At 36.1% G+C, this 27,922-nt stretch overlaps 10 protein-coding genes across 10 annotated transcripts; 6 read left to right on the top strand and 4 right to left on the bottom strand.

The window, feature by feature from the left end:
• Positions 1 to 217: 217 nt before the first annotated feature.
• LOC100184058 lies at positions 218 to 3,365 on the top strand. Its single transcript, XM_002129511.4, has 2 exons — positions 218 to 445; positions 2,686 to 3,365. The coding sequence occupies exons 1-2, from the start codon at positions 244 to 246 to the stop codon at positions 2,883 to 2,885; spliced, it is 402 nt and encodes a 133-aa protein (XP_002129547.1). The 5' UTR covers positions 218 to 243; the 3' UTR covers positions 2,886 to 3,365.
• Positions 3,366 to 3,578: 213 nt separating this feature from the next.
• LOC100180858 lies at positions 3,579 to 6,222 on the bottom strand. The gene is made up of 5 exons (XM_002129580.5): positions 5,866 to 6,222; positions 5,385 to 5,577; positions 4,721 to 5,036; positions 4,249 to 4,359; positions 3,579 to 3,928 (listed from the first exon to the last, which is right to left on the bottom strand). Exons 1-5 carry the CDS (start codon positions 6,038 to 6,040, stop codon positions 3,710 to 3,712), a joined length of 1,014 nt encoding a protein of 337 aa, XP_002129616.1. The 5' UTR covers positions 6,041 to 6,222; the 3' UTR covers positions 3,579 to 3,709.
• Positions 6,223 to 6,380: 158 nt separating this feature from the next.
• Positions 6,381 to 8,529, top strand: LOC100178495 (protein Red). Its single transcript, XM_002129606.4, has one exon. It carries the CDS (start codon positions 6,614 to 6,616, stop codon positions 8,192 to 8,194), a length of 1,581 nt encoding a protein of 526 aa, XP_002129642.1. The 5' UTR covers positions 6,381 to 6,613; the 3' UTR covers positions 8,195 to 8,529.
• Positions 8,527 to 13,195, top strand: LOC100176178 (splicing regulatory glutamine/lysine-rich protein 1-like). The gene is made up of 9 exons (XM_002129636.4): positions 8,527 to 8,728; positions 9,132 to 9,262; positions 10,216 to 10,277; positions 10,571 to 10,645; positions 11,106 to 11,284; positions 11,452 to 11,594; positions 11,894 to 12,029; positions 12,209 to 12,307; positions 12,623 to 13,195. Exons 1-9 carry the CDS (start codon positions 8,607 to 8,609, stop codon positions 12,795 to 12,797), a joined length of 1,122 nt encoding a protein of 373 aa, XP_002129672.1. The 5' UTR covers positions 8,527 to 8,606; the 3' UTR covers positions 12,798 to 13,195.
• A 522-nt stretch (positions 13,196 to 13,717) lies between these two features.
• LOC100186392 (probable 18S rRNA (guanine-N(7))-methyltransferase) lies at positions 13,718 to 15,433 on the top strand. The gene is made up of 2 exons (XM_002129770.3): positions 13,718 to 14,285; positions 14,584 to 15,433. The coding sequence occupies exons 1-2, from the start codon at positions 13,806 to 13,808 to the stop codon at positions 14,947 to 14,949; spliced, it is 846 nt and encodes a 281-aa protein (XP_002129806.1). The 5' UTR covers positions 13,718 to 13,805; the 3' UTR covers positions 14,950 to 15,433.
• On the bottom strand, positions 14,693 to 16,367 carry LOC104265923 (hydroxymethylglutaryl-CoA lyase, mitochondrial-like). Its single transcript, XM_009861082.3, has one exon. It carries the CDS (start codon positions 16,231 to 16,233, stop codon positions 15,274 to 15,276), a length of 960 nt encoding a protein of 319 aa, XP_009859384.2. The 5' UTR covers positions 16,234 to 16,367; the 3' UTR covers positions 14,693 to 15,273.
• Positions 16,264 to 17,076, bottom strand: LOC100181679 (nucleoside diphosphate kinase B; the record flags this gene model as incomplete). Its single annotated transcript, XM_002123440.5, has 1 exon — positions 16,264 to 17,076. A coding segment is annotated over one exon (546 nt), but the record flags the coding sequence as incomplete, so codon positions are not given.
• Positions 17,077 to 17,978: 902 nt separating this feature from the next.
• zf(tim10/ddp)-2 (zinc finger (Tim10/DDP)-2) lies at positions 17,979 to 19,225 on the bottom strand. The gene is made up of 3 exons (XM_002130057.5): positions 18,992 to 19,225; positions 18,730 to 18,798; positions 17,979 to 18,264 (listed from the first exon to the last, which is right to left on the bottom strand). Exons 1-3 carry the CDS (start codon positions 19,115 to 19,117, stop codon positions 18,166 to 18,168), a joined length of 294 nt encoding a protein of 97 aa, XP_002130093.1. The 5' UTR covers positions 19,118 to 19,225; the 3' UTR covers positions 17,979 to 18,165.
• A 129-nt stretch (positions 19,226 to 19,354) lies between these two features.
• LOC100181635 (replication factor C subunit 4-like) lies at positions 19,355 to 24,273 on the top strand. The gene is made up of 10 exons (XM_002129949.5): positions 19,355 to 19,555; positions 19,820 to 19,898; positions 20,289 to 20,385; positions 20,789 to 20,891; positions 21,326 to 21,469; positions 21,917 to 22,037; positions 22,584 to 22,709; positions 23,079 to 23,184; positions 23,242 to 23,333; positions 23,853 to 24,273. The coding sequence occupies exons 1-10, from the start codon at positions 19,443 to 19,445 to the stop codon at positions 23,940 to 23,942; spliced, it is 1,071 nt and encodes a 356-aa protein (XP_002129985.1). The 5' UTR covers positions 19,355 to 19,442; the 3' UTR covers positions 23,943 to 24,273.
• A 1,162-nt stretch (positions 24,274 to 25,435) lies between these two features.
• Positions 25,436 to 27,262, top strand: LOC100179368. Its single transcript, XM_002130230.4, has 3 exons — positions 25,436 to 25,702; positions 26,389 to 26,547; positions 26,848 to 27,262. Exons 1-3 carry the CDS (start codon positions 25,519 to 25,521, stop codon positions 27,084 to 27,086), a joined length of 582 nt encoding a protein of 193 aa, XP_002130266.1. The 5' UTR covers positions 25,436 to 25,518; the 3' UTR covers positions 27,087 to 27,262.
• The last annotated feature ends 660 nt before the right edge of the window (positions 27,263 to 27,922 follow it).

Here is a 27,922-nt window from a genome sequence, read left to right as displayed (position 1 = left end):
GCGCTTAATTTCTTTTATTTCCTTGACCCTGGGGCGAAGTTACCGCGCGGAGGCACACGCGCGATTATTGCTAATATCTCTCGCCCATAACATCAACCCAGTAAGAGAAGATGGCCATTGGCGGCGCCGGGAAAAAAGGGGGGAAGCAATATATACCAAAGCGCTGTGACCATCCAGTACAGCAACTACTAAACGAAATCTAGACTTAGAAAGCTGCTTACTTTCAATTCAAGAACATCAAAGATGAATAAGTCAAAATTAAGCAGGGGCGGTTTGGGGTTAAAGTTAGGGCTTGTGGTGGTGATTTCCCTTCTTGTGTTAGCTACAAGTGTGGAGTCCCGTAGACGCATGAGTCGAATGCAATTAAAGGAATTTGTTTGTAGAAGATGTTGGAGTAAGCTTTACCATCGATGCTACTACGGTGTCGGACTCTCGAAACGAAGCAGTAAGTTTCGTTTTGAATCTTCCGCAAAAAATTATTCATATTTTTAGTTGGTTGTTTTTGATGCATTATGTTTTTGAATATCAAACGCACAAAATGGTTTTACAACACGGTATGCAAATTTTTCGAGAACAAATCAGTTTTAGGTTTCTTCTCCGAAACGTTGCGGTTTGCATAGAGTTGCTTAGCTAGGGCGTCGCCGAAACCTCCAGCACCGGAAAATGATAAACAAACAACAATTCGACGTGTATGAAGTTCTAGACACAAGCGAACCGAACGTTATGACAATCGAATTATTAATTTCCGTGGGGGCAGGTCGGGGGACGCTTAAGCAGTTTTGGCCTAAACAAAGATCGAAGCGTTATAAAATGACCTTTACCCTGTATATGGACGCGTCTTGCCCTGAAAAGGTATTAAGATCTCATCTCTGCCAAGATGTCGCTCGGCGAGATACTTAATCTTACATATCGTCCGGAGAGCGATCGGAATCGGTCACAATTACAAAACTAAAAGCAAAATCCGACCTCCGCGACCGGTTTAATGTTTATAATGGACTAAGGTTTTGCAAATTCCAAAAAAAAATGGTAAAATGGAGTAAAAAAATAAAATAAAAAGATAAATTGAACTCGAGCCAATTTGCTGACAGGACATCAACAAGAGAGCAAACACAGCAAGATTCTTGCAGTGTTTTTCACGTTTATTTCGGCCCACAACAAACACTTCGGCAGCTGCGAATTAGGCGTCGATGTTCGGCTACATAGATTTCTTAATCGAAGGCAAAATTCCGACGTCCGGCCAGTAGAACATTACCCATTCCCCGCTCTTGTTGTGCGGTATAGGCGCCTTGTGCTTCAGGCATTTGGTCGCGGTTACTTCATGTCGCGTGCTCGACAGTGAAGGAATTGGCACCACCCGGCACATGACATTTCGGAGTGCTGGATCCGCTCCCAACTTTGTCCAGCGATTAATTTCTAACATTAGCATCGGCGCTGTATTAATTACACTATAATTCCACACCGGTTCTAATTCGCACACTTCCCGCTAACTAGGTATAGGGTGTCAATCAATTAAATACTTTTTAACACAAAAGATTGCTCGGGGGCTAATAAGGCGAACATAATGGTAACTGGTGAGTTTTAACATACAAACACAAGTGTATTAAATAGTTTGGTGCGACCCATTATAATTACAGTGTCCACTCAAAGTTTGCGAGTTTTAAACACCTCAAACATGTAAACCACTTCAGTTGCGTACCGATACTGATTACAAAGCATCACGGCTCTAGTGTGTACCGACCTACATTGAAATAACCGGTCCTTCGCGTGCGAGAAGTTTTAATCGTTAAAACTCTTGGAGTGCACACGGGTTCAAACTATTGTAAATATTCGAAAGATTGAATCAATCGCTTTTGCAACGTAATAAACTCTAATCTTTGGGTAAATCATTAAACACGCTTAAAACCCTATAATTTTGATGCAAATACCGATATTGCTTAATTCCGGTTCACGAAATATTCAATAAACCGATCATTGATGGGTCGCATAATAGTATTTTTATTAAATAAATGTGTAGCCAATACATGTCATGCATATAAATTGTTTTAATATATGTTGTTTAGTCCTTAATACCCGCATCTAAAATTATTTCTACAAAAAAAATAAATTAAAAAAGAGAAGAATGAAATCAAATACAATTTATATATTAGTTTTAGTGTACTCAAAAGACAAAACTACATAGGATTTTAAAACACTGGTTTTATAACGTTTTGCCAACTGTATGTCTTGGGGCGCTAAATGATCCATAACTATAGACTCGGTTCAAGTCACGATTTCTACCTATAACGACTATGTGTATGTGATGCTTCATTCTTATAAACGGTGTTTGGGTGCAACTTTTTATTCCCGTGTGGCCGGAAAATGACACTCGTCATATAAACACGGGTGTTCTGTTTCATAAACCTCGTACCTGCTTAACAAGTTATATATACGTGTGCAGTATGGCGGGGGAAGACGGTACACCTTTAGCACAAAATAATCAAATATTCTGATCGTGTTTTAAACAATTACCACCGGTCTATGGGAGTCGTGAGGATACAGTTCCATTATTTTTTAAATGTCCTTTTTTACTACCTAATCGGACGAAAAAAAATGACAATACGTCCCATCTTTCCCCATCCCACATATGTAACTTTGTTTGTAATTGTTTTTCTCATAAGCGATGTTTTAAACATTTTTTCGTTACAGTATCAGAATCGGAAGCCAACTATGAGCCCGAAGCAAGCCTCGAACAAACCAGTCTCGTTAGCCAAGACACCCTGGATTTATTTAACGGGCACCAACGGACCAAAAGATCAGCAGGCCGTGTGAGGCGGTCAGGTAGAAGACGCTACTATCGTTTCCGCATCAATTGCCATATCTGCCAGATCAATTGCTTTAGAAAATGAACCACAAATGAAACGCAGATTTGAAACAGAGCAGCGATGAGCCGTTCTATCCTCGTCACGGAGATAGCAATCGCTGGGCAGCAGATTAAAAATCGCATCAGGACCGCTTGACTTCTTTATTAATGTGTCCACTGTGAAATTCTTGTTGACTTCGTAAGTTTTCTTTCCAGTCCCGAAACAGAACAATATTTAAGGGTGTATAGTCGGGTGGGGGAAGATGGGACGTGAATTTGTGCTTGTTTCTCGTTCAATTTGTTGGTAAACAAAGAATATTTACAGAATTATATAACCGTGAGCCAGCGATTACATAAGAGCTTCGATAATTGTTTAAAACATGATTGGGAAATTTGGTATTTCGGCGCAAACGGTATCCCATCTTACCCCATATTACTATATATTTTAGGATGTAAATGGACCAATACTTTATGTTCCTTATTATACAGCTTTTAAAACATACCACGCCACCTGTATTATTTGGATAGGAGAGAAATGTTACTAATTAGCCCCATTTATTGCGTAATACGTACTTAAATAATAGTTACCGAATTGTTATGGCTTGTTAACGTACTTTACCTTTACCTGTATGATTTACAGGTTTATAATAAACTGCCAGTTGTATGTTTTGTACATTGAATTGTAACGTTCATTGCTGTTACTGCCGATAAACTTGTCTTTTCTTATTATAACACAACGTTCCGTATTTTCTCTTTAATTTTATTTCAAATCAAAGATATATATAAATAAACAACAAATACATAAACTGGAACCATTTTTGCTTCTGTGAAAGTAAAAACAGAAATAAAAGAAAGAGCCATAGAAATTTTTTAGCTTATTTTAAACCTGAAATTTTTCAGATTTGTTACCAGTGTTTCCAAACCCCATTCTTTCAGTTTTGGCTGCAGTGTTGCCAGCACAGAATCAAAAACCTGTTGCATAAAGTGTGGATCGTATTTGCACTCTTCAGTTTTTAAAAGTTCGCAAATTTCTTCTAAACTTGAGGTACACACTGGTAGCAGAATTAAGCTCTCACAACAGCATTTTACCTGAAGTGAAAACACTTTCTAAAACAATGTTCTCAAAATAAAGCCCGAGGCGCAAAAAAAGGTTCATTTTATCGTTGTAGTAGAGCATAAGGGGTCAATTTTTTCTCACTGCTAATTTGTCAATGTCGTATTTATTTAGGGAAACAATCAAATAATTAATCAATTTGTTATTAATGTTAATTGTTTTAGACTGAGGGGCATTTACCCTCAACTTTTAAATCTTAAAAAATCAGTAAAAATACCTAATGCAAAATTTACCGTTTTTTTAATACAATTGTTTAAAACACTAATATTTAGTTTCTAATGAAGAGATTACTTACTATTTTTGATTGTGTAATCTTTTCTTTTAAATCTTTTTGGTTGTTAAGATTTTCGTTTGAAAATTTAAGAATTGTGTCTTGAAAACTGTTTGAAAATTTCCATGGCCATCTCTGTACAGATAAAGAAGATTGTTTTAAATTAAAACTGTTTTATACACAATAAGAAAGTAAGATACAACATGGGCACAAACAGTGTTTTTAACTGATGAAGTATTTTGGCTAAATCCTATGGCTTAACAATTGATGGTTTAAATTGTTAATTCCAAATCTGTAATTTTATATGTGCTAATAAAAAGGAATATGAGAAAGTAAGAGGTAGTGGATAAACTGTTTTTATAACAGATAAAGTATTTGGCTAAATCCTATGGCTTAACAATTGATGGTTTAAACTGCTAATTATAAAATCTGTGATTGGATATGTGTTAATAGTTAGAACAATACTATGAAAAAGTACGAGGTAGTGTTCACTTACTTCATAAAATAAAATGCAAGTTTTGATTGACAGGTTGGGTAAAGAAAATTCAACAGCTGAAATAAAAGCTTCACTGTAGCAATTCAAGGCATGGAAAGTATCTGTGCACTTGAATAAGTCTTGTAGAACAATGTCCCCAAATTGGGTCCCTAGAAGTGGAATTAATGAATCTATTGCAGAAGTCATATCAGCTGATTTTTGCATGGTGGCGCTTGATAAAGCTACAGTGTTGCACGAGGTATATTGGCTTGTGAGAGTGGCAGTGATTCCAACTACTTTTTCTTGGACCATTTTCGCAAGAGTGTCTTGTGGCAACCTTTAAAAAAAGTCAAAAATATGTCATACCAATACATACACGCATAGGAAGAATACAATTTCTTAAATATACTGCTGGCTATTTAAAGCATTAAACAGAAAATGTCTGACCCAACGGCATATAGGCCACAATAGTAGCAACATCGAGGTTTGAATCCAGTAACCTTTAATCCAATGCCAGTGCCTAACCACTAAGCTTCATTGACAGTCTATGGCCGATAATTTAGACAACCCATTAGTGACCATTGGGTTAGAGCAATAACCGTTCAGTTTCTTACACAATGGTAGGAAGTTCCCGACCTGGTTAAATCTAGCGTTGATAGTATTATAAGTTAGATTTTGATCTTACCCTGATGCTAAACACCCCACTGGTTGTTTAAGAAGATAGTTAACATGCTTCCAGGCCCATGGCGTTGAAATCTTTTCCGTTTCTGTTTTCGGTTTATCTGCTATCATAAAGTGCAGGCATTCATGTAATGTTGATGTGACATGCTTATTCACAAGCAAGTCAGTTCTTACACACAGTACATCAAGAAATTCGGCTGAAAATGCAATACATGTTGCAAAAGTCAATAACATACAATGTTTATAAATTATATGCCACATATGTATATGTGTAATGTGTTTAAGGGGCACTAGTGAAGAATCCTTCAGTATGTTACAGGTTAGGCTGGTGGAAAGTGTTAGAGGTTGCTGGTAGTGGTAGTTAGGAGTTATATATAGGAGATTAGAAGTTAGGGGTTAGCAAATAAGGCAGGGGGAGGATTATTCACTAGCACCGTTTAATATATTCGATGTACGCACAGAATCATACATAAATAAATACATACCCACACTTGGTAAGGTCTTTATAACATCGTCTATGTTTCCGAGATCGCTGAAGCGTTGTTTTAGAGCCAGAAGAAATTCTCGCAACGACAGAACGTCTTGTATCCAAGTTTTATAATCGCTTTCTTGCTTGATTTTTGTCAACCACACCGCCACAGTTTGTTCTGTTACTTTCATGTGCTTTCAGAGCCTCATTGCAAGTGGAAAATAGTTTTAATATCGACATATATAACCGAATGTTTTGCAAGTTTGCAGCAGTTCTTTTTATGAACGCTCGCTTGATATCTCTTGTGAAATGGAAAACAGTTTGTTTTAATGTAAAAATGTATTAAAGTAATGTGAAAATGTCACTTCAGTTTACATACATGCAATATATGCATTAGAAATATATATTAAACATTAGGGATGGCGCGAAAAATGAAATGACTTTGGTCTCATTCGTTTTAGTTACAGTTTACTAGGTTCATAGAAATCGTATATTTTATCCAAAACTAGAAAAGTTTAGAAGGATCGTCGTTTGTTCGTTGTTTTGGCAAGAAACTGCGCACTTTTAAGTTAGCACACCATTGATATAATAAAAAACTGTTTTTGTAGTGCAAATTTTGGGTTACTTTTTAATGTGTATATCGTTTCATTGCCGCTATGATTTATTATTCCATAAACTAAACTGCAAATTCTTTGACCATTAGTTCGACGTATTAGAGTTCATACAAGTACTGTACTTGTATATGTTGAAATTGAAAGTTCCAAATGGCGACGGAAGTTTTTTCGAATCCTATGGCTCCAGATGTAGATGATGCAGGATCTCAAGATCAGCCTCTCACTAATGCTGATTTCCGGAAGTTTCTTACGACCCCGAGACGTTCGGATGGAAAGGGGTCCGGAGAAAAAACGAAAAGAGGGTTTGCCGTTCCGAAGGAATATTCCGCCGCGAACGAATCAGCAGCGGAGCAAAGGAGGAAAAAGAAGAGTTTTTATGCAAAGCTGAAGAAACAAGAAATGGAGAGACAAGCGGAGCTTGATAAGAAATACAGAGATAGATCTAAAGAAAGAAGGGAGGGGACTGGTGACTATAATGATGTTGAACTTCTTAGCACTACTGCGGATTACAGAGCTGTTGGTCCTAATGCTCCCAGTGATCGGACGACTGCGGAAAAACGTAGACAAGTCATCCAGGAGTCCAAGTTCTTGGGAGGAGACATGGCGCATACTCATCTTGTGAAAGGGCTGGATTATGCCCTGTTGCAGAAGGTAAGAGCGGAGATATCTACCAAGGAGATGGAGGAAGAGGAATTGGATACCATTCTGGAGAAAGGAGAAGAAGAAGAGGAAGAAGAGGAAAACACTGAGAGCACAGGGAACTTTGACGAGATCAATAACAAAATGGCGAAGAATGTATTCCGGACATTGTTCCAGACAAAGTTGCCTCAGCGAAATGAGACGTTTTTACCAGGAAGAATGGCGTATGTGTTCGAATTAGAAGATGATTACGCAGAATCTGATATCCCGACGACTTTGATTCGGAGTAAAGCAGATTGCCCGAATTTGGAAGTGCACACTACCCTGTCCACTAATGATATTGTCATAAATAAGCTGACTCAGATTTTAGCTTACCTGCGTCAAGGGCCTAAAGATAAACATCGCAAGAAAAAGGAAAAGAAATTAAAGCTGGAGGAGAAAGCTGTTAAATCATCAGATGCAAATCTCAACATATATGACGATGCAGGAGAATATGTTCCTTCATTGAAAAAATCATCAAAACGAAAGAGCGACGGTGTTGGCCCATACTTTGAGAAACCAAAACCAGATGAAAGCTTAGACACTCTCAAAGCTGCAGCTGATTCCTCTATAAAGGAGTTGGTGAAAAATATCTCCGAAAAACAAGCGGTGGAAAAGAACAAAAAGGCTGAACAAGAAGTTAAGAATAAACACAAAGGAAATGCTCTCGTTGGAAGCAGCAAAGCCAGTGTGCCTGACAGTTATGCAGAGTGTTATCCATCGACACAGTTCAATATTGCTGGGCTGGGCGAGGATAGCGATGATGAAGCAGACTACTCGAAAATGGACAATGGGCACAAGAAGGGGCCTGTTGGAAGGTGGGACTTTGACACACAAGAAGAATACAGCAGCTACATGTCCAAGAAGGAAGCCATGCCTAAAGCTGCGTTCCAGTACGGCATAAAAATGTCGGGGGGGCGCAAGACTAGAAGAACAAGGGAGCAAAACGAGAAACAAAAACTTAATCGTGAGCTGCAACAAATACAGCAGATTATCACCAAGAGGAAAGGAGGTCCTTCAAGCAGTGGGGATTACAAGAAACCGAAATATTAAAAATATTGTTGTTTATCCAGTTGCTGGAATTTTTAGTCTTTTGAAAATCAAAATCTGCATTAACAGATTACAGTTATTGTACGCTAAAACACTTTGGATATAAAGTATAGATTTCAACATAAATTGCCCTTTTCTGCATACAGTAAATTGTTATAACATGCTTAATACAGACAGTTACATTACATGGGTATAGTGCATGTTTCTAGCAATATTTACGCAACAGTAAATCATAATGTTGATTATAAATTGTAATAATTGTTGTTTACAATTGGTTTTCATATCAATAGTGCTCATTTTTTTCTTTTTTTACCATTCTTTTCCTGTGTCGTTGCAGATTTTAGGGCTTTTTGCAGCATAAACTGACTGATTTTTCGGACCGTTTCAGGCACCTATGATCTGAAAGTCTTGAACAATGGCAACAACTGATGTGATTCAAGTCACGAACATAGCACCAACTGCAACACTGGAACAAATCCATACTCTATTTGATCACCTCGGGACATTTGTGGAGTTTGAACTTTTTCCAAGAAACCCGTAAGTTATCGTTTTGTTATGCTACTTAACTTTTCAGAAAAATTTGCCTAATGGACCCTTTGCAATTATTTTAATATTTGGCAGCACATTAACAGATAAAAAAATGCTAAAGAAAAAATGCAATACATCAAAACGCAAATTAAAACTTACTGGTACAGATAATATAGGTTATTCTTTAAAACATGTTAATGATCTTATTTGAAATCAAACTCTTTTTTTAAATTTAATCCAAACGTTGTCAAAAGCATCCTTACAGTGTGTACAATATAACTTGTACATTTTTCTTAGAGATCCTAATAGATAATTCAAACCAAGCACTGAAAAACTTAGACAAAATTAAAAAACCTATTAAACAGTAAACACTCTTTTCAATGTTATTTAAAATTAAGTTTTTTTTCCATAGGGACCCGAACAACCCAGGCACAAAGGTAGCGTTTATAAAATATGCTGATCCTTCATCTGTTGGAGTGGCCCAGCATCTAACCAGCACCGTTTTTATTGACCGAGCCCTTATTTGTGTTCCATATACCGATGGTAAGCACCATGAAGGCTTAATTGAGACATTTTTTAAATAAAGTGTTTTTATATTTGCTATATTAGGTACTAGGTAGGGGCTATAAATATGTTTGTTTTATGTGTAAACAGAATCGTCGCCGGCTCAAGAAAAGTGTTAGCTCTTCAAGTGAAGTTAATATATGCCGTCACCTTCGTATGCCTATGGTGTAAATCAAATCCATTATATATATATAAGAAGTGGCTTGTTAACACTTTCCTGTTGTATGCTTTACAGGTCCTTAGACTCTCCATTCCTTAGCCATGCTGGCCTTATTGCTGTATTCACATACACACAGCATAAACTATATAGTCTATAAATAATAGTTCAGTTCTTAGTTTATATAACTTAAAATCTCCCCCAAAAAATGTTTTGACTAAAAAAGTAGTGCACTTAAAACTTAACCTATGTATATATATGTGAAATAAAATACTTCTCTTTTTTAAATTTAGTTTATATATATATATATATAAATAGGCTGTAATGTGTACTTACATTTTAAGAGGTGCTCACATTGTGTTTTTCTGTTTTTGTGCATTGTTATTCAGCCGGAATCAAAGCCAGCCTATCTTCTTTATTCTTCCATCGTTGCGCAGAATGTTGGACACCCACAACGACTTTTTATATTTTTTCACCAAAAATAAATAAAAAACCCTCTTGTTTTTGTTTCTCTCTGTGTTATACAGATTGAGGCAAGACGTGGAAGTCACTGCTCTGCTTACGAGCTCATGTTTTGTTTAACTATTTGATGCACAAGTTATATAAAACCCGGTACTTTAAACAGTGTATACTTATACCTATTCAACTCCATACACCGCCAAGTGATGTATTTAACTAAAAAAGTGATTAAATTTACCCATGATTTGTAACAACTATGTGGCAAATGTAAGTTTATGATTCCATAAACGTTTGTTGATTCTTGTTTACGTTTCAGGTATCATTCCAAATGAAACCGTCGCCATGCAGTTTGCAACACCAGCTACTGCGTTGATACAGGTTAATATTTTTATAACTTCAAATAGGTAACTGTAATAAATTTCTTGTATCTTACCCTGTTGGCATCGTTAGTTTAAAATCTGTTTAAATAAAAGACTGATGATGCCATTCAACCGAAATATATATCTTATACAATTTACTGGACAATTTACTGGACTGGATTTTTTGTGTGTTATGTGTTTCATAGCATTTAAAGTTTAGGAGTAGGTTTATAAAGAAGTTAAAACTAAGCCAAGCTGTGGAAATTGGAATACTAAACATTTAATATAAGTGAACATTATTTTACCTTGAAGGCTGGAGGTGTAATTGATCAAACCAAACTAGATGAAATAAAAAGAACGATTTATGTTGGAAATTTGGACTCCAAGGTGTGTATGATAGAAGTTATGTGTCAAAATCTCTTTGTCACCTATGTAAAATTTGTACCACTTCTTACATGTAGGAATCTATGTATGTTACCTTTATGCATATGTGTAATATTAGAGATGCCTGCGGCTCTGTGGGATACATTTGTTTTAGCTTCCCAGTTTTAGGCCCAGAACAGCTCCACCTTGGTGTTAGGTGTCTATACAAACAAGCAGAGTCAAAGTATATTGCATTCACCACATTAATCAACAAGGCTCCCTATGTTTGACTACTATGAGTGTAACTGCTTGTGTAACTGCTTTAACAATGTCACCCAACCTAAATTTCACTTAAATTAAAAAACTTGATAAATGCGGTGTGAACACTTATTTTGCCACCTATGCAATCAATTAGTGCTATTTCTTGCAACTTTAAATCACACTTATAACGACAAACTTGTAATCTTCACTGTTCCCGCTACAGCAAGCAACAGCAGATCAGTTGATGACGTTCTTTGGGACTTGTGGAGAAGTTAAGTTCGTAAGGATGGCAGGAGATGAAACTCAACCTACAAGATTCGCATTTATAGAGTTTGCGAAAATAGAGCATGTTGATAGCGCTATGAAACTCAATGGAACTCTTTTCGGGGACAGAGCATTGAAGTAAATAGATGAGTTTTAAAACTAAAAAAATAGGCTATAGAATAAATAATTTAGTTGCAATGAATTTGATTTCATCAACAGTTGATGAATTTTACTTCATTATTTTTTCGGAATAAAATCAGAGTTAAATAAAAACTTATAATTTAGTTATACCATTTATTTTTCAGAATAAATCACTCAAACAACGCAATAGTAAAGCCTGCTGTAAAACCTGTGAATGACACTGCTACAAAGGAAATTGATGAAGCTATGAAGAGAGTTAGGGAGGCTCAGTCTCTCATATCTCGCGCTTTGGACCCAGAGAAATCACGTAAGTGTTTTAGTTATAATAATTTTATCTTTGATTTGTATTTAAATTACGATAATAAACATTTAAAGGTAGGATATATAAAATAAAGAGAAAGAATAAAGTGACAAACTGATAGTCGTTTAAACAGGCTTACAATTAATGTATGTAAATTATTTTTGTAAAAACTTGGTATTTGCTATGTTTTTTTAAATGTAAAACATTTTTAAATTTTTTTTTAAAGAAAAACGTAATAAAAAAAATATGTATTTACCTTTTAATAACAAGAAGTTTTTAATGTAAAATATAATATATTTGTGAAGGTCGTCGCAGCAGGAGCAGGTCAAGGTCACGACATCGTCATCGAAGAAAATCAAGAAGCAGAGATCGATCCAGACGCAGAAGGTCAAGGTCAAAATCCAGAGGTCGCAGTCGAAGATCACGATCAAGGTCACGCAAGTAAGTTTTGTAAGATATTAGGTTTTTGAAATGTTGCTATTTTATTCCATTCTATGTGGGTGAGGTCCTACAGTGGGTTACTTGGGAGCATTACCTCAAAAATGAGCGTTAGTGAATTTTTAATTTTTTTTGGTTTAATTGAAAGGTTTTTGTATGAATTCATTCGTTGTATTTTCCAGGAGAAGCCATCGTAGTCGTAGTAGAAGTAGAGATCATAAAAAGAGAAAATCACGTTCCAGGTCTCGGAAAAGATCCAGATCAAGATCACACAGTAAAAAGTAAGATAATGAACTAAATGATAATTGTGACTTATTTTCTTCCCGTGGTGAAGCAATGACAGTGTTATAACATGGCCCATGGGTGTTCTGTTTTTTACACCTCATTTCCACTTTAATACAAGATATGTAAATTTGTAGATGAATGATGATTTTTTAAAGTTATTTTAAATTTTTTATCTTTAATTTATGGCTGACAATTTAGGCAACCCATAATGGACCACTGGTTTGGATCAATTGTATCAAATATTATGTGGCTTATTCATTAATAATTGTCAAAGAATCCAATTGTTTGTATTTTAACATGATTTTTGTCAGATCCAGCAGACATCGTCGGGACAGAAAGCGCGACCACAAAGACCGTGATAAAGATAAGAAGAAAAGCAAAGGTGGAGATGATAAAGAAGAAGGCAAGACAAATGGCGCCGATAAAGAAGCTACAGAGAATGTTGCTCCAATGCAACAAAATGGGGAAGTTGCAGCGGCTACTTGAAAAAGAATTTCAAATCCTTGTTTTCAAACTAAATACGTAGCATGCAAAGTGCAAAAAGTTCAGAACTGCCATGTCATCTGTTTTCAAACGCAAGCATAAGTTACAATAGTTCTGCGATATCAGTATAAATAGGAACTTTTACAACAGTAATAATGAAAACTACGCTTGTAAATCTTATACTGTAAATTCATTTATTTGTTTGTATTTTTAAAGCTGTTTGGATGGAGAGTTACTCACGGAAGTACCATTGTTTAAAACGAAAATCCTGAAGCGCTTTGTTTGGATCGGCATTATTTTAGGTTAAAATATTCATAGGGAAACGGTCATTCTGTTTTAAACTTGTCGTATTAATTTGAAGTGATGTTATTAACACGAAAACGACTCGCACTAAACGCGCACATATTTTGGGTCTTTTTGGTCGTTTCGGCCAAAACACGTGCGAGGCCAAAACATCCTGTCTGAGAGAAAGAAGTAAGTTTTGCTATTTAAAGGGACCCCTATACTAGTAGTCTTAAACTAAATGTATGTTAATTGAGTGGTCAGTTCGTTTACGGAGAAAGCTACAATACAGATGAGGGACAACGAGAATAATTATTCATCAACCAAAGGTATTAAACAGTTAAGTTTATTTTCCTTTTTTAGTTTCTCGTTTTTTCTATAGGCAAGGGGGGAGGATTCCTCTCTAGCACCGGTTATTAATATGTATAGACATGGCGCCCTCTGCGCCATGTGTATAGAGACTATTATAGTAGTAAATAAGTTCGAGATTTGTTAATTTTCCGAGCCTGACCGGCAGCGTTTTTTTCGTGTTACGACGACAGATTGCCGTGTCATGCAAGGATAAATAAGTTACATTCACTTGATTCACTCATCTTTATTAATAGTAGTTCATCCTCGTTTTTGAACTCATTTCTACACAGCTGCATGTTTGTTTTATAATAGGTTGGGTGCAATGTACTGTATGTAGAGTAAGGTACTTCCACTGCCTGTATATTTATAAAACTAAATATGTCGAAAAATCGCCCTGAAAGTCGTGCTCCACCGGATATATTTTACGATCAAAAAGAGGCGCAGAAATACACCAGCAATTCACGGATGATTGATATTCAAACTGAGATGTCTGAAAGAGCAATTGAGCTTCTTAATCTTCCTGAAGATACACCTTGTATGCTCCTGGATGTTGGATGCGGATCTGGACTTAGCGGGGAATGCTTAACAGAACAGGGACATATCTGGATTGGGATGGACATTAGTTCAGCTATGTTGGATGTTGCAAGAGAAAGAGAGGTGGAGGGAGACGTGGTGCTAAGCGATGCTGGGCAAGGTGTTTCTTTTCGGCCCGGTACATTTGATGGCGTGATCAGTATATCTGCATTGCAATGGTTATGCAATGCTGATAAGAAGTACCACAACCCAGTTAAGAGACTTTACAAATTCTTTTCCACCTTATATGCTGCGATGAAACATGGGAGCAGAGCTGTATTTCAGGTAGTTTTTTTAATCTTCGCTATCGTAATTAAACAAACGTGTATATTGTGTTGTTTATTTGCGTACAATTGTGTAAAATGTAAATTAAAACTATCTTTGATTAATTATTTACAGATTATTTTTAAGACTTTACTGTAAGATATAATTCGTTTCAAGTCTGTACCATACAACAGTGCAAATTAAAACCCCCATTGATATATTAGTCATAGAACCTTTTCAAACTATTTCTGTAAGATATAATCTCTATCTATATATAAGCCTGTATCATACAACTCTTATATTATTTTTCCTTCACCAGTTATACCCTGAAAGCCCACAGCAGTTGGAGCTTATTACGACCCAAGCAATTCGCTCTGGGTTTGGCGGAGGTGTGGTGGTGGATTTCCCCAACAGTACAAAGGCAAAGAAGATTTTTCTCTGTTTATTTTGTGGAGTTGCATCGCCTACTCTTCCCAAGGCTCTTGGGACAGAAGAAGAGGCAAAAAAGAAAAGACAAATTAAATATGTTAAAGAGAGAGAGCAACGTGGTTCAGATAAACGAAACAAAAGTATCAAAAAATCAAGAGATTGGATTATTGAGAAAAAGGAAAGAAGAAAACGTCAAGGGAAAGAAGTTTCAATTAATACGAAGTATACTGGACGAAAACGAAAGCCAAGATTTTGATCTCGCGTTGTTTGGAATAAATATAGGAGGCTATTGTGCTTAATATGCTCTGTGTGAAATATAAAACATAAACAGTGTAGTATGGTAGGTATAGGTAGGTAATTGCAATCCCTTTAATGTGCATGCCTCAGATGCCTGGTATATGTATATTCACAAATCACAATATTCACAAATCACAATATTTACTATGTCCATTTAGTTCGATATAATGGCGTTGTAGACATGCAATAATTTAAGGGACCCGGTAATTGTTAAACTGTAACCACACATACACACTCATGAAGTATAGGTTTTTGCAACTATTTAGATCATAAGATATAAATTTTAACTTTGTTTGTGCGAAAGTGCTTGCCCAACTTTTGAAGCATTGGTTCTGTTTAAAAAAGTGCTGATAAAATTTCCAACTTTACACAGTTTATCCAAATCCACTCCAGTTTGCAGCCCCATTCCATTCATCATGTAAATTACATCTTCAGTTGCCACATTTCCTGATGCTCCTTTTGCATAAGGACACCCACCCAGTCCAGCAACTGAAGAATCAAATGTTGTGACTCCCATTTCCAACCCTGTCAGTATGTTAGCCAGAGCTTGACCATACGTATCATGACAGTGCAGTGCAATAATTTGATTTGAAATTGAGTTTAACAGTTCCGACAATAAGACCTTCATTGAGCCAGGTGTACCAACACCAATAGTGTCTCCAAGAGAGACTTCATAACAACCCATGTCAACCATCTGCTCAGCAACATCGATGACAGAGCTTGGTTTGATATTTCCTTCATACGGGCAACCGAGCACGCATGACACATACCCGCGCACCAGCACATTATTATCCTTGGCCGCTTGTACCACAGGTCTGAATCTTTCCAAGCTCTCTTGTATTGAGCAATTTATATTCTTCTGACTGAATGATTCAGACGCCGCCCCAAAAACCGCTACTTCATCAACTTCTGAAGCAAAAGCTGCTTCAAAACCTTTTATATTTGGTGTCAATGCTGAATACTTAACTCCTGGTTTACGCTGTATTTGATGCATTACCTCTACATGATCTTTCATCTGTGGAACCCATTTAGGTGACACAAAGCTGGTAGCTTCAATGAATTGCAGGTTGCACTCTGAAAGCTGGTTAATAAGTTCCACTTTAGTTTCAGTGGGAACCAATTTCTTTTCATTTTGTAAACCATCTCTAGGTCCTACTTCAACAATTTTTATGAAGTCTGAAAACTTTCTTGTTGCCATGTTTAATCTAGCAACATAGTTGCATGATTTAAGAACACCTAACATATTGGATTTTCTGTAAAGCACAAATTAACATTTTGGAAAACATTTCTTTGAATTTATTAAATTTTTAGTTCAGGGTTCTGCAGCTATGTAGTAACATGAAACACAGGTTTTATTTAACATTAACACACATCGACAAACATGATTTGCAACAGTTTATTCCAAAAACAGACAATATTTAATGAAGTTTTATTGCAAGAACATTAGTACTACAGAACTTTAAACACGATATGTTGTACTACACCAAAATTGCGAGAACTTTTCTATTTTATTATATATATGATGTGAATGTTCATTGGATTATTCGTAAACCCATTCAGCTTCACAGCTCTTGTAGTTGTTGAGTTCATCTGGTTTAAACCAAAGAGCAATTTCTTTGTTTGCTGATTCTACAGCATCAGATCCATGGCAAATATTGCGACCAACATGGATGCAGAAATCTCCTCTAATGGTTCCTGGCGCGGAATCAGCTGGGTTTGTAGCACCAAGCATCACTCTTCCAGTTTTTACAACATCTTGTCCCTCCCATACCATAGCAACGACTGGGCCAGAGGCCATGTACTTAACAAGCCCTGGGAAAAACTTCTTAGTTGCAAGATCAGCGTAGTGGAGCTTAAGATGGTCTTCTGTTGCAGTGATCATTTTAAGAGCTACAAGCTTGAACCCTTTTTCTTCAAATCGTTGGATAATTTTTCCAACAAGACCACGTTGTACACCATCGGGTTTTACGGCAATAAAGGTGCGTTCCATTTTGTTAAATTGGGGATTAATTTGAGATAATTTTACTAAATTAAATAACTGAAACAAAGAATTAAATTTAGATAAACTAAAATGTTCATATATATAAACCTATTTACCTATAATTACGCAGTAGTTTGAAAACGCACACACCTATTATAACTTCCAAATGTTTCGTTGGTCGATTTATATAGCGGTAACGACCAATGAAAATGAACATACTGTAGCTTTATCCGTTTGCAATCGATTTTTTTCCATTAATCCGGCATTATACTTCCATTAAAAGTGATGAACCTGCTGCAGCCAACGAGCCCTACCTCTGCTCAATGCTAATGAAAAGACAATCCAACTGTCGCTAAATCATTTTTTCTCCAGACAAAAATTGACAAACACGTGGCAGTTCTTTCGCAACCTTTTTCGTCTACTTACCTACTTATCGGGGTGACTGTGCATTTGGCGGGACATGCGAGCGCTTATCCCCGCATCGCTCATTTCGTAAACCACGACCTTCTGCGTCAAACGGGAATATTAAATTTCCCCAATCTCAAGGTCACCGTTACAAAAGCTGCTATCAGCGGGCATCAGAGACGGTATATAAACACGGTGTCTCTACGAACTATGACGGCCACAAGGTATATATATATATATATAATTCATTTTACATTATAACCGTGTTGTAACGACTGTCGTTTCCCAGCACTCGAGGATAAAGTTACATTCGTTCATTAATTCCAAATCGTATTGGATTTACGACTGGTATGCACATTATTATCGATTTATCGACTACGAGCATACTGAGAATTCTGGGCATGACATCGATTGTCTTATATACTCAAAGAACATAGATAATTGTTCTGTATTTTTTACCTTTGGTTTACTGACATTGCTGCTTAGTTTTAGATTTGGATACCTTGTGCTAAACTTATGGCAAGTTGTCCCTTCTTTATTTTAACATAGGATTACAGAATTGTATTATCAAATGTGAATTACTTTAATGCACAAGACACAACCATACATATAAAATGTTTATTTGCATCAATTAGGACTTTAAACAACATATGTCAAGTTATATAAGAGGTGAATTCACAGCCGAGTTTGCATACAAAGACTGCAACAATCAATGTAGTCAAATATGACATGATTGTGCCAAATTGATCTAAAACACTTGGTCTAGAAATTGAAATATGAAGTGGAATTTTACATCATCTGAGCTTGCTGTCTGATCTTATTTGTTACAGTTCTTGAGACGCAGTTCCATGCATCAATGTAGCGGTCTACACACTTTGAAAGGCATTTCTGTAAACAGACAAACAGGTTATGAAGTTGTAATCTATGTGTTATTATAAAACATCTAATATGGCAACCCAGTGACCAGTCAGTGATTTGAGCAAACCATTAGTGACCAGTCAGTTGAGAGTAATTACTGCACACACGCATACTTATGCCTAGCAGTAAGCAAGCCATAAAGGTTCTACTCTCTCCAGTAAAACTGCATTCACTTTAAACACCAAAGTCTCTGGTATGTGGGTACGTGTACGAGTGTACCACATTATAAGCAATATTCAGTTGCAATACACACAACACCCACTGACACTTTACAGATGCCCTGGTTAAACCACTGGTATACATTTGTACATAACAGTATGGGGGGAAATTCCCTAGCCCCATTATATATATGGTGATAAAAACATAGAATCGACAAATACAACCAGACACTTTAATCTTGTATTCTAAGCCACAAAAGATGAAGAACCACAAAACCTGTTGCGAGCCATCCAAGCTTGATCCTGGATTATTGATGCACATTTTAAAACACTTGTCATTGATGGTCTGAAAAAAAGTAATTTAAGCAAATATGCATATTATGACAAATATATATGAGGCAAATAAGTGTAAATTTCAGTCAGAAAAAATAGAAATAGAGTCTACTTTATTTGACCAATACTAACCAATAAACCAAACTTCGATCATATACGTATATATGGGTGTAAATAATATAAATGAAAAATTGTGTGCCAAATACCTGAACCAGCATTTCTTGTTGTTGTAATGCAGCTTGTAAATGAAGAACTTTAATTGTTTCTCCGATTGTTTCACTATTTACGGTCGGCGAGCCTGAGCCAGATCCAAAAGATGAATAACCGTCCATATTTAGAATAATTAATAATGTGATCACACCCCTGTTACAGTTAATAAACGGTATATTACTGAAATTGTTTAAATTTACAACAGTTGCACAACAATTTCAAAGTTTTGTTTAAGTTTTGGATCCGCACACATGCCCGTATAGAAATAACATAAACTCAGTTTAATGTGATCTTTATGTCTCAGATTTCGCGGGAAAATTGCTATGGTATAAGTTTGCATACAATATACGGAAAGGTTAATATGTTACCCTGAACGTAATAATTTATTTTTAAGGCGTTTAGCAAGACTGTGTTAAGTTCTTTTATGTGGCTGAATACAGAACCACAATGCAAGCGTTTTTAAAGGGTGGAGCGTCTTCAAGTAAAGGAGCTTCAACGTCGAAAGCACAATTGCAAAAGCAGGAAGAAGCGTTGGCGAGTAAGCCATGGGTTGAGAAATAGTAAGTGCTATAAATAATTTTCAGTGCTGTATTTTTCTTTTGTCGTGTGTCTATGTATTTTGGGGGATAGTGTCATTTACAAGTGTACACAAAAACCAACGTATGTGTATTTATACTCCATACTTCATTACTCAAGTACATTCGTGATATACTACTCTTATATAATAATGTATCAATGTTGAATAAAATTAAAGGTCCAATGGTGTAATACACAAAAGCGATAAATCAGAATAGATTGTAAACCAATATTTTCTTTGTTTTTAGTCGTCCAAAATGTGTAGATGACGTTGCACACCAAGATGAAGTGGTTGCCGTGCTGAGGAAGTCACTCACTGGTGCTGATGTAAGTATAAATATAATAGGGTGGGGGAGATGGGACACCTTTAGCATACAATATTCAAATATCCTGATCGAGTTTTAAACAGTTACCAACGGTTTATGGGAGTGGTGAAGATACAGTTTTATAATTCTTTAAACGTCTTTTGTTTACTACCGAATGGGACGAGAAAATTAAATGAAAAGGTGTCCCATTTTCCCACACTCTTCTATATATTAAAATTGCCATATGCTATGCTTAACATTTGGTGCAAAGTGCCCAGTGCCAAACCTATATCAACCTGTTTTATATTGCATTTTTTACTTCTTTTTATTTGAGTGTGTATGTTAGAATTTTTCTTTAGTTTTATACTCATGTATAATATATAATATATATGTTATTGTCATTATATTTCAGCTTCCGAACCTTTTGTTCTATGGACCACCAGGAACTGGAAAAACTTCAACAATTTTAGCTCTTTCTCGTGAATTGTTTGGTTTTCAACTAATGAAAGGTTTGAGATTACTTGCGAATTTAAAAGTGTTTTCCAAACTATCTTTTCTGTTAAAAACTCTTTCTAAACTAGGCAATATCAACTAGGGTTTGGACTTATAAGCCCAATATGACTTACATGCCCACACACTTTTTTTGCTCTTACCTAGAGTCAATAAAAAACACAGAGTAGTCCAACTGTTTAAACATGCATTTCCCAATAACTTCTCAGTACTGAGATATTTTGCATTAAATTTGTCTTTTACGTAACAATGGGTTGGTCTACTTGATATTTCTATGGCTCTGCTCTTACCTTACTAAACCTAGTTGGACCTTTTTAAATTTCATTTGAGTAATAATGTAGCTTGTGGCCAAGTGCTACTGTGTCCTTTTTTCCTTATAACAAAATTTGAACCTTTTTCTAGAACGAGTTCTTGAGTTAAATTCATCAGATGAACGAGGAATTAACGTAATTCGTGAAAAAGTGAAAAATTTTGCACAGCTTACTGCCAATTCACTGAGAGAAGAGTGAGTAGTAATAAATTAAATCTATGTGTATGATAATGACATCATAAACGCCAAACCTGGGGTGGCAGGGTAGGAAGGCTACGCCAATATTTCTGCACTGTAATAATTAGTAATCATTAAAACCAAATTTGTTCAATAGAATGCACATCTAACTATTCCTTCATTTTTAAATCTTTTGCGCCCATGAATGACATAGTATTGCATTTGCATCCACTATAGAAAGTGAAGCATATAAAAATAAACATGTATTAGTATTGGCCTTATTGGAATATTTGGGATACTAAAATATATAATGTTGCCTTGTTTTAAAAGTTGGGGTGGCATGACGCATTGCTTTCATCTCTGCATATATTCTGAAGCGTACCCTTTTTTCCTCCTATTTTTAATCTAATATGTATATGCTAGATAGCATTTCTAATTTTCTTTAATTCCAGTGGAAAGAAATGTCCCCCCTACAAGATAATCATCCTGGATGAAGCAGATTCGATGACGAAAGCTGCTCAAGAAGCTCTTCGAAGAACGATGGAAAAATCATCAAAAACTACAAGATTTTGTCTCATTTGTAACTATGTAACCAGGTGGGAATATTTAAGAAACTTCAAATTTATGTACTTTACAATGTAAAATTTACAGATGATAAAAGTTTTTAAATGTTTCAGTGCTATTTGCACTCAATTTTTGTTTAAATTTTGGGACTGCAGCTCAGTAGGTAGTTATATCAAATCTTAACTAAAGGCAAGGGATTCAAGGTGTAATTTTTCCACTGTATCTTGTATCTGTTCTTGGGTAAGATACTTAACGGTTATTGCTCCAAACGGAGGGTCTTTTATGTATTGTCTGAATTGTTAGCCATGGTTTACAAAAAAATCACAAAATAATTATATACCTATAAAGTTACATACATGGTATCTCATAAACAGACAGAAGGCGTATGAAACCAAACACCCTTGTTATAATAACTATCATTACCCCCACTTCTCAAGGAGTAATATGTGTCATTCACCCATTTATTCTTTTCAATGCAGGATAATTCCCCCCATTATATCCCGATGCTCACAATTTCGCTTCAAGTCGTTATCAACTGAAGATCAGAAGAAGAGGTTGTGGATGGTTTGTGAGAAGGAAGGAGTCAAAATATCTCAAGATGTAAGACTTAGTGCATATCGTAAACTTGATTTTATGTAGCGCATCTTATTATTGGTATAAAATAATTTTTGTGAAGCAATGTGACATACATCGATACATGGGGTAATGGGCCAAATCTGGAAACTTGATTTATTGTTCTGCTATTTCTCCTACCAGGCATAATGTTAAATAGTTTTTTTGGCTTATCGGGCATGATGATGAGAAACACTGATAAAGTAAACAAAATTAACATTTTTTATATTCCTACCAGATTAACTGAAAAATATAGTCTTGATTAAATATTAAATATACTTCTCATTTTAAGTAAAAATATTTAGCTTTTGAATTTTTAGATTCTGTTTTGGAAAACAATATTTCGCATATGTTTTACTCTATCAACTTTAATTTTGTGTGTTTATCTTTACTCATCAAGTTTAATTAAAAAGACCAAAAGGTTTGCCTTGACTTGTTATATTTAATTAAATAGTTTAATGTATTTTTGCATTTAAAGTTTGACATTCTAATATAAAACATACAAAGTAGATGATAATATTAACTTTTTAACAGGCAATGTCGTGTCTGGTGAAATGTTCAGAAGGTGATCTTCGTAAAGCGATGACTTATTTACAAACTGCTCATAGATTAAAAGGAGCGGAGGGGATTGATGAAAAGGATGTGTTGGAAATAACTGGGGTAAGAAAGATGGTACACTTGCCTAAATCATAGTACCCATAGTGTGCCACACTGCAGAACCTCATCCACACATAGCATAGAAGAGAAGATGGTATGCTGTTATGTAGGGGCTTTTTACATTGGACCGTTGTTAATGTGTTTTACCTTGAGCAAAGTTGATCAACGGTAATTGCTCTAACCCATCCAAATCATCCACAAAGTTACATTCGTAGTAACTTTATAAACCAGCACTAGGTGTTAAAAAAGACAACCAAGTTATGGCAACTGCCATTGTCGTTGCCAGGCAAGAAAAGTTAACAAAAATGCTTCTGCCCTTTTTTTAAACCAGTTTTTGAGTTTTTGTCACTTGTATTTTTTTCCTATTTTTAGGTTGTTCCAGATGATATTATAAAGTCTTTGATTCGAAGCTGTGCCTCCAACTCTCATGATAAAGTGCAAGAAAGTGTTGATTACATTATTTCTGAAGGACACTCCGGTATAGCATGATCTAGTTGGTATTTTCTATGCAAATGTTTTTAATATTTTTTTACAGCGGCGAAAATAATTTCACAACTGCATGATGAAGTTCTTACCTTGAGTTCTCTGAACGACCTGCAGAAAAGTGTTGTGATGGAAAAAATAGCTGTAAGTTTCACATGAAAAACTCATGCACAACTATCTGTTTATGTACATTCTAAATTAATTATACATTGTATCTAAATTGTCAGCCATACTGTACAAAAAAATAATCGTCCACAAAATTACATTAGAAGTAACTTGTAAGCAGGCACAATGTGTATGAAATAATACCCCAATGTTGAATGACTAAATGGAGACATTTGTTTTAAATTATTGATTGTAACTTGATGCTTATGTATCATCATGTAGCAGGGCAACAACAAGGTTTTATACACTTCGTGCAAATACGAGTTACCATGTATGTAACTTGGTAGATGATTATTTTTTTGTTATGTGTGGCTGACAATTTAGACTACGCATAATACCACTGGGTTGGAGCAATTGCCATTAAGTGTCCTGCCCAAGGACACATACACCCACAATGGTAGCAGAGAGGAGCATAAACTAAATATCTCTGGGCTAGCTTGCTATCCACTGTGCCACAACGCAGGTATAAGTATAAATATAATTCATATTATTTTACAGATTGTGGATAAATGCCTTAGCGATGGTGCTGACGAATACTTACAGCTCATGGCGCTTGCCACAACCTTGCAACGACAAATCGCATTATGATGTTTCACTCTTTAAAAAGTTGTTTTTTACTTTTCTAACTTCGCAACAGCTTGCAATGTCACTTTGCCCGGCACTGCATAAAGGTCTACTTAAAAAGAATTCAGACGTGAAAATCTTAGTTTTAAAGCCGTATTGCTATAAAGTGTTAAATACAAATAGCGCATATTTTCTTTGTTTTTCGCTTGAAATTTTCATTCCACTTGCTCAAATCACTGAAAGAGACACAAACACAAAAAGTTCCAGTAAAATGTGACTGACGTCTCATTCGGTAAAGTTTGCTATTGTAAAGTGATCAAATAATTATAAATCAACACCGATGCTCGCGAACTTCAGCCTTTTCAGGAAGTTTCCTACAGTTTGTTTTTCTATACAAATATCGTAAACCTTTTAAACCAGGTACATTATTGTTCTTAACATATAGCAATGTGGGGTAAGACGGGATGCCTTTAACACGCAATATCATGATCGTGTTTTAAACAATTAACAACGGCCTATGGGAGTCCTGAGGATACGGTTTATAATTCTTTGAATGCTCTCTGATTACTACCCAATGGGACGAGAAATAAGAATAAAAAAGGTGTCCCATCTTTTCCCACTCTACTATGTATGACGAGAAGCAGGCTTAACGTTGTAGGCAGGGAAAATGGACCTTTATTAGGCAAAGTAAGATATCCACTATGTTATTCTTCTATAATTTGACAGATTGATAATCGATGTACCAATATATACCGAATGGTCCGCCAAAGTCTTTGTTGTATGCATACACATTTTTAACCTGTTTTGGGAAAACCCTTTTTTGCCCCTATATATCAAGTCTCTCTGCTTATATAATGCGATTTACGTTCACCGTTAATATTTAGCGAACAGTTGAATAGGTTGTCCTTAAACAAACATTCGGAGAAGTTTTCCTGCAGCAAACAGTGTGCTAGTTACAGATTAATCTCATGCAGTTTCACAAAGAAATCAACCTGTAAGCTAGAATGTTGTGTAATAACAGGAAAGGTATAGTAATGTAATGTTAAAATCGCGTTTTATAAGATCAGTGGAATTATAAGTAGGGCTATCGGTAGACTGTTAAAACCTGGTCCCTTAACCTGCTCGTTCTATATTTTCTTGTCCCAATTGGTAGTAAACAAAGAATATTCAAAAATTATAAAATCGTATAGCCTACTTAAGACTCCCATAGACCGTTATAGTTGTTTAAAGATCAGGATATTTGGATATTATGTGCTAAAGGTGTCCCATCTTTTCACACGCTACCGCATAGAACTGCTCTAGTGTATATATAGACCTATGGTATAGTAGCCTACGCTTACAACTGCACCCTATAAAATATTGAACTACATAATAGTCGTTTTAAGTGTTTGGGTATTATAGTTTACGTAAGTCAGTTGTGTACTATGGTCTTAATAAGGGTTATAAACGGACAGGGTATATGCCAATTCTAACTATCTTGACATAAGGTTAGTTCGGAATGTGTGTAACAGAAATTCAGTGTCAATTTTCCTCTCATAACTTTTCAAGCAGGACAAAGGCAGTGTCGTGTAAGAATTATATAGTTTTTGGTATCTTTTTCATGGATCGTGGACGGAAGCCTTTTGTGGCCGCATTATTCGCAGGTGCCTTGGCCTTGATCCTTGCTGTTATTGGAATAGCTACTCCAGAATGGACTGTCGCCCGTGGAAATAAAATAGGTCTATGGACATTAACTGACGAAAACGGAGTCTCGCATTCGTGGGCTGACCATTCTTACACTGAAGGTATGTAAAGTAGGTGGGGGGAAGATGGGACACCTTTTTTATTCAGTTTTCTCGTCCGATTTGGTTGTAAACACAGATAATTTAAAGAATTATAAAACCGTACCCTCACGATTCTCGTAGACCGTCCTTAATTGTTAAAAAACGAATGGGATATTTGGACGTTATGTGATAAAAGTGTCCCGTCTTCCCCCACCCTATACTAAAAAGCTGCATGCTGTTATAGGGCGAGTAGTGGAGCAGTTGGGGCTATACATAGATATGTAACCCTAGTTTAGCTATTGCACCAAAGTTAATGGTCACTACTTTGTTTGGTAGTTAAATTATCCATAGAGTTACAAGCGTCGTAACTCATAAGCAGGCACGAGGTGTGTGAAACAAAACAATCGTGTTACATTAACTGCCCTTGCTACAGATAAATAATTATAGTAGGATGGGGGAAGTTGGGACACATTCTAACTCTCGTCCCATGTGGTAGTATACAAGAAACATTCAAAGAATTATAAAACTATATGCTCAAGACTCCCATAGACCGTAGTTAATTATTTAAAACACGATCAGAATATTCGGATATCATGCGCCAAAGGTGTCCCATCTTCCCCCATCCTACTATACATTTAATCATTAAAAAGTGCACATTATTGAAAACACATTCTATTCAATCTAACATGACCTAAACACTTGCGCAGAGTTCTTCTACGCAACTTGGTTCATGGCAGTCCGTGGCATGATGATGGCTGGTGTAATTATCGGTTCCCTTGGTCTTTTATTCAATGTTTTTGTTGTCGCGAAAAGATTCCAAACGACTTCCTATGGCAACATCCTGCTTTCGTACTATTGCTTAGCATGTAAGTGGTATAGCTGCATGAGCTTAATCCGATTGTTGTATTTTTTTGGTTTAATCCATGATAAATCCAAGAAAATACCAGGTGTATAGGCTATGAAACATGACACTCGGAAACGTTTGATGACGTTGGCCCTTTAGTACGCGAAGGTAAAAAGTCTCATTGGATGTGCAAAAGATTACGACCCTTTTTGATACACCACCGATGCTGTTTTTTTTATTTTTTCTATGCATAGCAAATAATTTGGTCAACCCAATAGTGACCACTGGGTTGGAGGAATTGTTTATTATTATATTTTCTCAGTTGCTTGCTTGATCGTCTCCGTGTGCGTGTACAGTGCACTGATTTGCCAACCAGTCAACAGTTCAGGTGTAATCATTGATAACAACGCAGCGGCTGTGGAATTTGTGTACAGTGCCGGCTACGGCTATTCCATATGGCTTACCTGGCTGGGAGCTGGCATTTTCTTACCTGCTGCAGGTTTAGCCTACGAAGGCGGTCATCAAGACGCACTAGGAAAAAATCTTCTAATTGCAGAATAAGACAACCATAGGCAATTGTAGGAAAAATAATCAGTTGCATGTCAGTTATAATTCCATCATTTTTAAGATTTCCTATCTTGTTATTGCTGTATAAAAATGAACATGATTAAATACGTGAATTGTAGCCTGTCTAATTGTTTCGCTTTTTCTCGAATAAAAAACAAATTGAACACGTATTACTTTGTTCTTGAAACACACTGTATGTTTCCCTGCGTCATTACGACTCTAGTCGCCCATCACTCCAGGACATATAATTTACATTCTTTCTTACATAGTGTGGTGGGGGAAGATGAGACACTTTAAGCACATAATATCCAAATATCCTGATCGTATTTTAAACAAGTGACAACGGCCTATGAGAGTCGTAAGGATACAGTGTTATAACTCTTTGAATGTTCTTTGCTTACTACTAAATGGGACGAGAAAATAGAATGATAAGTTGTCTCATCTTCCCCCACCCTACTGTATTATGGACATGGGAAATATATCGCTGAAAGTTTTTACGACACGCTTAACTTTAATCCGTACAGCGAGTTGGGAGGATATACAGTGTTTAATGAGGTGGCAATGCAGGAAACCCCCATTATTTCAAGTCAAGGACTTTCCGGCAATGGGGCAAAGGTAGCGCTAACAGCAGATGACATTGTTGCTTTTATTACTGCCATCTGTTAGAATCGCTGCTTGAGGTATAATCCAGATATAAAACGTTGTAGCAACGTCTACACCATTGCGAGAATGAGAGGACTTGCATAAAATTAACCAGAACATAATGGAAAATCAATCGATATGACAGGATAAACACAGATTTGTAACAGTCTTTCCATGCATTATTTGTG

Source organism: Ciona intestinalis, chromosome 8 (genome assembly GCF_000224145.3).
Source record: "Ciona intestinalis chromosome 8, KH, whole genome shotgun sequence".
Lineage (NCBI taxonomy): Eukaryota > Metazoa > Chordata > Ascidiacea > Phlebobranchia > Cionidae > Ciona > Ciona intestinalis.
This window is presented reverse-complemented; position numbering and strand designations above follow the sequence as displayed.

What these genes read in the sequence shown, in the direction of transcription:
- LOC100184058 (XM_002129511.4), top strand. Translation starts at nt 244, where the DNA reads ATGAATAAGTCAAAATTAAGCAGGGGCGGTTTGGGGTTAAAGTTAGGG. An exon ending in CGGACTCTCGAAACGAAGCA is followed by an intron (nt 446 to 2,685) that starts GTAAGTTTCGTT and finishes TTTTCGTTACAG; the next exon opens with TATCAGAATCGGAAGCCAAC.
- LOC100181635 (XM_002129949.5), top strand. Translation starts at nt 19,443, where the DNA reads ATGCAAGCGTTTTTAAAGGGTGGAGCGTCTTCAAGTAAAGGAGCTTCA. An exon ending in TGGTTTTCAACTAATGAAAG is followed by an intron (nt 20,386 to 20,788) that starts GTTTGAGATTAC and finishes ACCTTTTTCTAG; the next exon opens with AACGAGTTCTTGAGTTAAAT. An exon ending in GCCAATTCACTGAGAGAAGA is followed by an intron (nt 20,892 to 21,325) that starts GTGAGTAGTAAT and finishes CTTTAATTCCAG; the next exon opens with TGGAAAGAAATGTCCCCCCT.
- LOC100180858 (XM_002129580.5), bottom strand. Translation starts at nt 6,040, where the DNA reads ATGAAAGTAACAGAACAAACTGTGGCGGTGTGGTTGACAAAAATCAAG. An exon ending in AAAGACCTTACCAAGTGTGG is followed by an intron (nt 5,578 to 5,865) that starts GTATGTATTTAT and finishes TTGCATTTTCAG; the next exon opens with CCGAATTTCTTGATGTACTG. An exon ending in CTTGCATTTTATTTTATGAA is followed by an intron (nt 4,360 to 4,720) that starts GTAAGTGAACAC and finishes TTATCTGTACAG; the next exon opens with AGATGGCCATGGAAATTTTC.
- LOC104265923 (XM_009861082.3), bottom strand. Translation starts at nt 16,233, where the DNA reads ATGTTAGGTGTTCTTAAATCATGCAACTATGTTGCTAGATTAAACATG.
- LOC100176178 (XM_002129636.4), top strand. Translation starts at nt 8,607, where the DNA reads ATGGCAACAACTGATGTGATTCAAGTCACGAACATAGCACCAACTGCA. An exon ending in CAGCTACTGCGTTGATACAG is followed by an intron (nt 10,278 to 10,570) that starts GTTAATATTTTT and finishes TTTACCTTGAAG; the next exon opens with GCTGGAGGTGTAATTGATCA. An exon ending in TCAAGATCACACAGTAAAAA is followed by an intron (nt 12,308 to 12,622) that starts GTAAGATAATGA and finishes GATTTTTGTCAG; the next exon opens with ATCCAGCAGACATCGTCGGG.
- LOC100186392 (XM_002129770.3), top strand. Translation starts at nt 13,806, where the DNA reads ATGTCGAAAAATCGCCCTGAAAGTCGTGCTCCACCGGATATATTTTAC. An exon ending in GGAGCAGAGCTGTATTTCAG is followed by an intron (nt 14,286 to 14,583) that starts GTAGTTTTTTTA and finishes TTCCTTCACCAG; the next exon opens with TTATACCCTGAAAGCCCACA.
- LOC100178495 (XM_002129606.4), top strand. Translation starts at nt 6,614, where the DNA reads ATGGCGACGGAAGTTTTTTCGAATCCTATGGCTCCAGATGTAGATGAT.
- LOC100179368 (XM_002130230.4), top strand. Translation starts at nt 25,519, where the DNA reads ATGGATCGTGGACGGAAGCCTTTTGTGGCCGCATTATTCGCAGGTGCC. An exon ending in TGACCATTCTTACACTGAAG is followed by an intron (nt 25,703 to 26,388) that starts GTATGTAAAGTA and finishes ACACTTGCGCAG; the next exon opens with AGTTCTTCTACGCAACTTGG. An exon ending in TTCGTACTATTGCTTAGCAT is followed by an intron (nt 26,548 to 26,847) that starts GTAAGTGGTATA and finishes ATATTTTCTCAG; the next exon opens with TTGCTTGCTTGATCGTCTCC.